Genomic DNA, 11606 nt, shown 5'->3' on the forward strand with positions numbered 1-11606 from the left:
CTTCTACCGCACATACATCTATATTCGTACATACTCGGATCGATATGTACTATAGATGTATTGTTTAGCGTGGCTTCGACCCCAAGGCTTGACGATTGAACAGACGAGTAACGGAAAAGACCTAGACTGCAGATAATCAATTGCAGCACTGCAGACAGTCAAGTGCAATTAAAAGAGGACAGACGGACAATCGATTATGATAATCCGCGCAGTTGACTGCAAAAAGCAGTAAAATTTCTAAACAATATCTAGTATAATCATAATTAGATTTGGCTAGTTTTTATTTCCTTATTCAGTCAATTTCTTTCTCGTATAAGATTTATATGTTTGATTCTTCTGTTCTTGTATGAAATTACATAAACGGTGAGAGTAAGGAGAAATCAGAGAGAACATTGCAGTCGGAGTTCGAGATACACTTTGTACTTCACTAATTCATCGCTCGTAGAAAAGAAGAACCGGCAAATCCTCCTTTGCCCGTGGACGTACGATTGGCACGTCGCTAGCCGAGCCACATACACGAGTGTGCAAGCTTCTCTACTCTCTTGTCGTTTTAATCTTTTTCGTTGAGTTTTCGAGAGTTAAGTCCCGACGATCCCAACATATATGATGACTATGAATCGGGGGAATGCTTCAGTGAGCCATGGCTATTTTCATAATTCTATAAGCCATAAGATTTCTCAATGATGTGGCCTCAACATAAGACGGACAAAACATATAATATAATAATAGAATAAAAATCCAGGTTTCATGTCAATTAATCACAATAATAATGCATTATTATTATTATGTGTTTATTGTTAGATGAATTCCATGTATGTTCCCCTCTGGATATAACGGACAACCCAGACATTCTGATTCCGATGTTATAAGATCTACACTTGGCTTGTCCCATCCCAAATTATTTAATTAATCAATTAATTACTAAATATTTTAGGGTTTTTAATAGTATATTAATTCTGCTGTGAGAATCCTTTGGTTTTAGTCAAGAAAGGCAGAACCACGAAAATCACGAGCAACCGTTCTTTCCCAAAGACGAATGCATTTAAAAATTGCATATTAATTATAAACATGTGCAGAGGGACAATGCTGGTCGAAGTCCCCGTAATTTAAGGGCATTTTGTTTACGAAAAAGACAAATGTAGAAGTGGATTTTCTTATAATTAGAGGGAAAAAAATCCCATGATTTACCTACCTTTTCTTAATGGGAAAATAATCCGAGCAATTTATTGCCTAATATTCTAATAGAAGACTTCCCATTTTTGGGAAAATGAAAGGAAAGATGAAAATGGGAAATTAGTCAAATTACAGATTTTGTCACACCGACACAAAATGGAATATTTCACATACGTACGTAGGCTCTTGTCCATGCATCTTTATGATTCTTTTCCACAACTTCAACCGATATTCACCAGAAAAGAGTCAATATCATTAGGCTCAACCACTGATTGATTGTTTTCGTGACAATTTTGTCCATAATTTTCTTTTAGAAAAATTGCATTTACTTTATGTTGATTTGATTGAACATATTACCTCCAGCCTCACATAATTAATCAACAAGTAAATTATTTATAAAAACACGTACTTTCAAATACTTATTTTTATGAATTTTGGTAAAATCACGACCTTTCATTTTTCTCTAAATCTAGCAGCCGTCATTCTCTATCAAATGCTACCATGACACTGTCAGATAATTAGAATTTTTTAAATTATAAAAATTAAAAATTAATAAAAGGACCAACACCCACTCTTGGCAAGAGCGCCTCATTGAAAGCCACTAATATTCGTAGGGTGAGGTCATTGACGAACCCAAAATTCTCGACGACCTTATGCCGAGGAATGGTGGCCATTGGCTAGGCCACCAACCCAAAGATTGAGATTCCAATTCAAGATATCAATCTAAGTGAAACTCTGAGGAGCTACCATCCCAAATATGAAGTCACCGGTAGCTTCTGAGCGATATTATTATATTTTAATAAATTGGTTTGATATAATAGAATGTTATATTATTATATATTTTCTCAATTACAATATTGTTATATTTCTGTTATATTTTCGAAAAAGGTTCCAATTCGGGATGCCAATTCGGGCCTCTCAGAGCTATGGTGGGATTGACATGATAGTCTAGTAATGAACATATTGATTTTACAGAATTCTTTTTGAATTTTAAAGTTGTTTTACGCGGTGTTGATGAATTGTGTGCGTTTAATGAATATTGTTAGAATGGTATGTATGTCATTCATTCATTTTTATATGGTTGCAGGCCATCTTTAAATAGTAGGTACCCTAAATAGTAAGAACGAAATTACTGCGTTTATCCCTATATGGAGATACGTATAAAGGCACGACTTTTGCCCTCTATGGAGATACGTACAAAGGCATGACTTTTGCTCGAATTTTCAATTTCAATACGACTTTTCGGAAATTGCACAGAAATGTATGATATTTTATTTTAGTATTAAATCTAGCACACTCTTTGCTTAAATTCCCAATTATTACCATTGAACATACTTCGTGAATTTACATATATAGGTATGTTGCAGAGATGTTTTCTTGATTTTTCGATTTTTTTATCTTTATGGTTATATTTATGTATTTTTTTTTCATTTGGCTATTTCCTTTTTTTAAAAAAAATGTTCATTTTGCTTGACGAGTTGCTTCTTTTTCTAATCGATAGTTAGAGTACGAAATACATTATTTGTTTTATATCACAATTAGAAGCCAATTTAAAGAACAAGAAAAGAGAGTAGCTATTGCTCATGGAGAGATTTTATAATTATTACCATCAAATATCCTTCCTAAATTTATATGTATATATATATATATATGTTTGCTAAGTATAAACACATATTTGAATAATTTGTAATCTTCTTATAGTGCCCATAATATCTTTTAAGGAATTACTTTGATGGCATTGCCTTATAGGTAATCTAAATATCCTCTCCTTTCCATGAAAATAATATTCAAAGTAGAAACTGTTGGCAATTATTTTAGGATATAATATAACATACATATGTATTTTAGCATATAGGATGAGATAGATCATTATTCTTTTTTTTCCCTTTTTTGTTTGGAAAGATGGATCAATAGTCTTCAGTGCTAAACTCACTTTATAATATAATATGCAACTACGAATGGCCATTTTGACAATTGTAGGTCACTTTCTGTCTAATTTCTCCGGTCTTCCCAGAACCTTGGTTTTTCTTTAATTAATCAATTAATTTTTGGATTCTATATATTGTTGATTTTGCTGGGGCTGAATGATGATTAAATTGATAGGGTTAATCTCTCTCTCTGTTTTTTTTTACAAGGTTATGCTTCATTTATATTGCGGTATGATTGTGTTTATAATTTCTGTTGGTCAACATTGTTGTTGTGTTTCAATTGATTAATACAATTGTTTTTTCTTTATATATATATATATATATATATATATATATATATATATGGTTCATATATTAAGGATTGCCTTTTTTTTTTATCGGGACAGAATAAGGATTGCTTTTTAGTTTTTAAAGATGATTAAGATACAAGTACAAGGAATTTTCCGCAGGCCTGTTAAAATCAACGGGTAGAATTTTTGTTGTTGAATGATGATTAAATTAATCAGATTATTGGGAGTAGCTACTTTTCACAAACTTTAGAAAAGTTGGCAAGCCAATTACAGTTATTTTGCATGGAACGGCAGACGGTAACCTCATCCCGGGAGTTGGTGGCCCGCGACGGGGCGGCCACCCCCGAAAATGACTTATGTTTACAAATATGAAATTTGGGATGTGGTTATATTTCTCTACCTGTATATGGTCTGTAGAATCGAAGTGAGAACGGGAGGAGGGGCGGAGGAACCATTTGGGATGAAATTGGAGAGTAAAATTTTTCCAAGGGAGATAAGGCGCCAATAGAGGTGATTGGTTCCGGGTAACCTTTTTTTTTTTCACGATAACCGAACCCTACCTTATTGAATTCTAGAATCGAAACCTATCCAGAACCTGTATTATACCATAGGTTCCGAGTACCCTGTTAGAACCTATAATTTTTTTTGTTCCGGTTTGAAATCTACTCGATTCATTACAAGTCCTTGAAGTTAATTGACTTACCTTCCAAAACTTCTCCTCTGCCCTTTCCTTCTTTATCCGTTCGAGCTCTTCTAGCAGAGCCATTCTATTCTGATTCAGTAAGAGAAGACAGTAATACTGGTTCAGGAGCGACGTCTTCCCAACCTTAGAATCGAGCCAAATCGCAAATCAGTACAGTTGCCCCCATGTTAGATAGGAAGAAATTCAAAGGACAAGCGGGCAGCGACAAGAAGAAAACATAATAGTCGTAGTAACGCCGTAACAGGAACATCGATAAACCCTATAGGAATGCACGTACCCGCTGTTGCCAAGAACGATGACCTTGTGAAAGGCTCGTCGAATTCATTTTCCGAATCCCGAGAGTCTTCTCCTGTCCCATGTGAAGATGAACAAGCCTTCCCTTCATCGTCCTCGAGATTGGGGATCCCCTGCGCTTCCCTGAGCCTCCTTAGGTTATCAGAGTGTTTGAGCCCCTAATTTGAGTTCAACCTTTTACCTTCTTGGAAGGAAAATTGATGATCAATCGGGTGGAAAAGACCAAAGTAATCCCACGGAGGAGTTTCCTATAGGATGTGGGGATGATCAAACAACGATGAATCGTGTGTATCCGCCGAAGGAGGCTTAGTGTTCGGCGAAGTGCTTGAAAAGGTCATGGTGCCTCTGTTCGGATTCACAGACAGTAACTTTACTCTTTGGTCTTTTTTTTTAATAAATATCTGGTTCCGAGTACCTTATAGGCAGGAACTGGAACTGCAACCGCAATCGATTTTCACCGGTTCCTAATTTTAATACCCGGACCCTACCCTAATGGGTAAGTTCCGACTAGTTCCAGGTATACCTGGTACCCGTGCACACCCTAGGCGCCAGGGATGGGAGATGAAAGTGTAAGAAACCCTGTGTTACTTCTATTAAAAAGAACCCCTGAGTACTTATTTAAATATTCAATTTCATTTATTTTTGGATAAGTTAAATATTCAATTTCTCATAAAGGTTATTAGATGAATAAATTATGTATATGTTAATTGATTTATTGTTTAATTAATACTTTCTCCTATAACTATAATTAGTAAGAGCTTGGCTCAAATTTTTATGGGAGTTTGCTCCTCTCCTTGCAGTCAGCTTAAACCTTATTTTCGAACCATGAAAAATAATTCTGCCATATGTGCAGAGTTCGTCATAAATAACTTGTTCGGAAAAAAAAAATCTCTCCCTCATAGGCTGGAACGAGATGACGCCTGACATATGAAATTTAGCATGTATTTGAATACTCAAATGAAGTGTTGAAATTAAAATTTTGATCGATTAAGTGTCGAAAAAATTTATAAGAACTTGATTTAACTTGTTTGATGAAAAAAAATCTTAAATTAATATTAATTTAATGAATTAATCAAAAGATCTATTCATTTTTGTTAATTTTTGCCAAAAGTCCAATATCCTCTTTAGTTGTTAGTTACTAGAATTCTACTTTATTTCTTTTTCTTGGAATATATGGTGTTTCATATGAGGTAATTCATGTGGATTACTAAAAATTTGATTTTAATTTAGATTATCATGTTTGGTAAAATGGATGCTCAAGCTAATCCACTTTTCCTCTCAGCTTGTAATGTACTTTTTCAACAAGGGAAGTGACTATCTAGATTACTTGTAAGATTACTAGTAATGTATAACATTACCAGTTCTAACCAAATACGATAATGAACATTACTAGTAATCTAAAAGTAAGAAGCTACCTCAGTAGGAATGTAAATTACTAATAATTTCAAATAGTAATACACCAAACGCCATATTTGAGAGGAATTTGAAATCTTTTAAGTACGTATAATTTACTCAGGCAAAAAAAGTGTAATTTATTTGGAATACATATAATTTACTTAATATGAAATTACTTTGCTATAATTTTTAATTTTTGACTTTCCAAAAATGGTGTAATTATTTTAAAATGATTCTAGACATTTATGCAAACTCGAGTAAACCAAAAAATTTATTTGGTACAAAAACTTAACTATTTTTTGGATGGAAAAAATAACTAATTATAATATATAATGAGTTTTACGATATCAAAATACAAAGATAAATTGCTTGTAAAACTACAATGTTTCACGTTTTTCCTCAACAACACCAAAATTTAAAAATTGATTTTAAAAATCACAATTTTTAGAATTTTTTTTAATTAAACCAAATCATCAATTTGCTTTGATGTGCCGAGGTGGCACTTCTGGCATGTTAATTTTGTGGAACATGGCATCTAAGATCAGAAAATGTAATACTAAAAATTGAAACTTACCAAGGTTTTTTTTTATTCTCAACCAGGGACGACTGGCCACATCAGCAGTCGCCACCTTGCTCGTCGAGATCGCTGGCAACCATAATGGGCGCTGGAAACCTCGACGAGGGGAGTAATGGCCATTCGCAATAATAAATGATAGTCCAATATTGGATTTTCAATTAGGGGCTTGTATTCACATCGGCCACCACCCCTAAATTGAGGTCTCTACCACCTACTGAGATCGCAGGTGACCTCAACATGGGGGATAGTGGCCGATGGTGTGCCCGCTAGCCCCGATCGAGACCAGAAGACTTGGTGGTCTTTTTTTTTCAATTTCTATCTATTATTATTAGTTTTGAATCTTAATTGCCACGTAGCATAGAATCGTCGGGCGAGAAGTACCATCTCAGCACTTAACAATCAATTTGACGATTTGGCTTAATTTGAGAAAAAATCGACACGTTGTGATTTTTAAAGTCAAAATTTAAACATTTGATTTTATTTTTATAAAAAAAGAAAAATACTAAATCCTTTTAAATGGCCTGTCTATAAAACATAAAACGTGGTTATTTTACTGGCAAATGTACGCAAGAGTCAACGGCAGGATCTATCGTCATCACCAATTGACGGCGTTGGTGAGACTCACACCATGCAGCGGCAGATCCAAGGCCCGTCCGTTAGCCTTTTTATTTAACTCTATCAACTGTAACTGTCATGCTTTTTTGCCCCCTAACTGTAATCCCGTGACCCTGATTACTGAAAAATTAATAAATCAATAAATTACTTATTTATTGATACCAATTATTTAAAAAAAAAAACACAAAAATCAGCGGCGCGTGCACCTCAACCGCGACATCCGACAACCCGGACGGAAAAGCGTCCCAAGAATTCGCAATCCATCACTCGCAAACCTCCCCCACCTCTCTCTCTCTAGACTTATCACTTTCTCTCTCTTCAGCTCCTCATCAGAGACTTCTCCACTCTGCTCTCTGCCCCTCTCTCTCTCTCTCTCTCTCTCTACTATCTCTCTCTTCCAAAAAGCTCGATACATTACCCTTAGGAGCTCTTTTTGTCCAAAAAAATCCGATCTTTTCCTTTTCTTTGCCATTTTTATTTTCTTAGTTTTCTTTGTTCCTACTCATTCCCTGATTTCTCGCCATCGTCTCAGGGCCAACCACCCCACCCCCCCAAGTAAAAGCCCACCACACAGGCTCAGCAGCAGAGACCAGCAGGCAGGCATGCCCTTTTTCCCTCTGCATTCCTCTCCCCCCTTTGATTTCTGCAACCCAATTTTACCCTTTTCCTCACTACTGGGTTATACTAGTACTTTCTTGACAGCATTTCCCGTACGGCCTGCGAATGATCTTTCTCGAACTCTGATCGTGGTGTCGTGCCGATGATGCAGGGGTTCTAGGTTGAAGCCGGAAAGTTTCGTTTCTGCTGAGGTTGTCTTTGAAGGAAATCCACTGAAGGGCTTCAGTGCTTCAGTCTCCATTTCGGGTTCTTGGTAATGTTCACTCACTTGAGCTGGATCCATCCCAATTGCACACGTAATTTTCAGTTATTTTATTACCTGCTCTGCTTCGATGGTCTGTGTCGGGTTCTTTTGGATCGAGAACGGGAACTGTGAAGTTGTAGTTGAGATTGACCCGAGAGTCCGTTTCCTGATCAGGAGGTGTACTTTACGATTCTGCTTTTCGGGTTGAGGTCGAAAATGGGTAAATTCTTTTTCACTGAATTACAGTAGTAGACTGTGTCCTTTTTCTGACAAATAATAAATTGAGCAATGGCTATTCTATCCCAATTATCAACGGTCTCGAAAAATCATTATTACGTAATTTTGGCAAGTAGATGAAGTCTTTTTCCTGACCCATTCCCAGTGTTGATAACAATTAATGCCCTTCGCTTTGGAATCAGGACATTTTCTCCCTTATCTACCTATCAGAGAAGCCCTCACTTCAATAACTTTTATCCTGAAAGTTGTGCTCGAGTCGAAGTGTTAAAATTTCTGAAAAACCATTGATCGATTTTCTTTTCTATGCTCAGATGCTAAAGAAGGTCTTCCGGTACCGTTCTATCTTATAATTGCGGATTCAATCAGTTCGGTGGAGTTTGAGTACAAGAAAGTTGCTGCCATGGCGGAAAGGAAGCTGAATTTTAATACTCCACTTATGTCCGTGAGGCGATTCTCAACAATGGGATCTTCAACTTCGGAGAAGTTATTAGATAGACGCCATACCCTCCCTTCTTATAATTTTGATTCGAATATGGACCAAGTGACCGAGCCCGTCGCTGTTCCTTTTATGTGGGAAAAGATCCCTGGAATTGCCAAGAGTCGAACAGAGCCAGAGCCTCAGCCTCTCGACCGAGGATTTGACAAGAGATCTGAAGATCAAGTCCTGACTGAGCTGCTTAGATCATCAGAAGACTCTACTAAAGAGGGTAGGGATGAGATGGCGGGAAACGGGTTAGAGGATGATAGCGATGACAGTGAAGTGTATTCTGATGCACTTGAGAGTTTGTCTTCGGCCGAGTCTGTCTCATTCTCATTCAATTGCAGTGTTAGTGGCCTGAGTGGCTCGGACGGCTCAGCTCGGAAACCTCCTGGAACGTTTTCGATGGACCCACGGACCCGAGACCTGATGATGAGCCGTTTCCTGCCGGCTGCTCGGGCCATGGCTCTCGAGCCTCCTCAGTACACATCCAGGAAGCAACAACAGCTCGCTATAGTTCCATACGAGCAGCCGAAGGAGGTCAAAAGAGAGCCAGTTCGAGATGATAGGGTGCTTCCTAAAGAGTATGACTCTAACATCATTCAGAAATATCAGGAACAAGACATGGGTGAAGAAGATGAAAGCGAAGATGAAAACAATGAAGTTGAAGATGATTACAGCAGTGTACAAGCCAAAGGTTGTGGGTTGATTCCGAAGTTGTGCCTCTTAAATCCCATCCCTGGCATGAAAGTTCGGACGCAGAGATCCTTATCAGTCCATTCAAAGGCTAAAAATGCGTCCAAGGGTGGATATTGTCAAGCTGAAAATGACCCTGCTGCAAAGGTAACATAAGTTTACTATCATTACTAGTTAATCTTATGATTCACATATGTTTTTAAGGAACAAAGAGGGAGAAGCTCTGGATTAATTGCGATACCCTTTTAATCTAAAGAACCACAACCAGCTGACCTGAAAGTTTAAGTTTGTTAGATTGAGGCATAGTAATATAGGTTATTGTTCGAAACTTCTCCCTCTCATGTTTGAAGCTGAGGAAGGCCAACTATGTGATTTTTAATGAACCTAGGATAACGAATGAGGCCATCGAGATCTGAACTAGCTTCTCTTTCTTTTTCTTTTCTCTAAAACTGCCAATTCCCGTAAAAGCTTAATCCTATAATTGAAGCTGTAATTAAATATATAGCAGCATGTGACGAATTTTCCTATTTGTCTGAATGTGTGCAGAACGCTGATTACAGTTGCAGATCGGATCGTGGAACTCTGACTCCAAGATTGCTGGGTTCAGAGAATCTTTCTGCAGGTGGATCCCGTCGGTTTAATTTCTCGGGTGAGCTACAAACTATGAGAGGTTCATTATCTCCTTATAGGCGTTCAAGGACCAATAATTTTCTTCCCCAGCAGAATGTCGAAAATGAGCACAGATCAGATCGTGAAGCTCTGTCTCCTAGGTTACGTGGCCTGGGGGCCAAGCCTTTTTCAGGCAGGTACCGTCATTTTAATTACTCAGGCGAGCTCCGAACTATGAGAGGTTCATTATCTCCATTCATGCATTCAAGGGCCGATGCTTTATCTTCCCAACAGAATGTGGATAATGAGGGAAGATCACATGAAACTCTGACTCCTAAGTTACGGGGCCCCGGGGGCAAGCCTTTTGCTGGTGGGTCTCGTCCTTCTAATTTGTCAGGTGAGCTCCGACCTATGAGAGGTTCACTATCTCCCTACAGGCATTCAACCGATGCTTTCTTTACCCAACAGAAGGAACGGTCTCGATCTCCTTTGGCCGGAGTTGGGGTTTGCAGTTTTTCTAAAGAAGTAGAAAGCACCACTAGAAATAGCTCAAGGTTTCCTCTCGAAGCTCAAAAAGATCAGGTGTTACAAACTTCATTTGGAGTGGAGAAGACACTGTATGTGGATAGCATCAATGTTGCAAGAATATCATACTCAAATTCAAATTCTTCCGATCAAGAGGTGTGGGTGGAGCCTGAATCCGAAACTCCACTGAAGAGAACGGAAGCAAGAGAAGCTTTGTCAGAACAATCCATTTCTCAAGAACTGAAGTCCTCAGAAAATTCATATTCATCCGCCAACGGAGACCTGATACTAAGCAATTATCAGAACTTTAAAGGAGACGAAAAAGAGGACTTAAATTCTGATTCTCTGCCGCCGCTTCTCAAATCTCCATCTGAGTCGTGGCTATACCGTACACTGCCTTCAATTCCTTCACGAAGTCCACTTACCCCAAAGAAGCAGAGTCCTAAGTTGTCCTCTCACGAGACCAAATGGGAGACCATTGTGAAATCCTCAAACTTGCATCACGATCACGTTCGATACTCCGAGGTAAAGTTCCCTTTCCACGCTTGGAACTTGCAAATAATTCTTCAAACATCATTTGAAGGCTGAGTAATTGTCATTTGGTATATTCGTTTTCTGCAGGAACTGATTACTCATGTGACCCAGAAACCAAAAACAAAATCATAAGTCCTGAGGACCTGTACTAGTCGATCATGTAGTTATTAGTTTGTGGTCTTGGGATCCGATTCGTGTGCGCACTGGCCAGAAGAAATTGAAAGCTTCTTGCCAGTAAACGATTTTCTGGAAGATCTATTATACTTCCACACTCTTTTATCACAAGTTGATGCCTTTCAACAAGTAATCTTCTAGGTTTAGTTTTGCAAGTCGAAATTCCGACAAGAGGAAGAGCGACCACATCGGTCGGGTACACATTCCTTTGACAGTGCCTCGTATTTTTTTCTTTTTCATTTCAAATTTTGGTTGCATTCTTCTTCTGCAGCATTTCATGCCAAATAGGCTACATTTCAGTTGATGATCGAATGGGAAGCTTCCTTGTACATTTGGACGATTCTGTCTGTATAAATTGAGTATATTCTGGCCTGGATATTATTTTCTTTAGTTTATCAAATTTTTGTTATTTATCTGGTCATGGGCCGAGCAGCTCATATATCTTAATGGGCTTGGAAACAGGCTGAGGCCCATTATGCCAAATTTTCCAAAAATGGAAACATCTTGTGCATTTGA

General features: G+C 37.8%; 1 protein-coding gene across 1 annotated transcript; it reads left to right on the top strand.

Moving 5' to 3' along the window:
* The first annotated feature begins 7276 nt into the window (after window positions 1–7276).
* LOC116205472 lies at window positions 7277–11466 on the top strand. Its single transcript, XM_031538090.1, has 4 exons — window positions 7277–7846; window positions 8386–9395; window positions 9795–10907; window positions 11004–11466. The coding sequence occupies exons 2-4, from the start codon at window positions 8475–8477 to the stop codon at window positions 11046–11048; spliced, it is 2079 nt and encodes a 692-aa protein (XP_031393950.1). The 5' UTR covers window positions 7277–7846; window positions 8386–8474; the 3' UTR covers window positions 11049–11466.
* The last annotated feature ends 140 nt before the right edge of the window (window positions 11467–11606 follow it).

The sequence above is a fragment of the Punica granatum genome, chromosome 4 (genome assembly GCF_007655135.1).
Source record: "Punica granatum isolate Tunisia-2019 chromosome 4, ASM765513v2, whole genome shotgun sequence".
Classification (NCBI taxonomy): Eukaryota; Viridiplantae; Streptophyta; class Magnoliopsida; order Myrtales; family Lythraceae; genus Punica; species Punica granatum.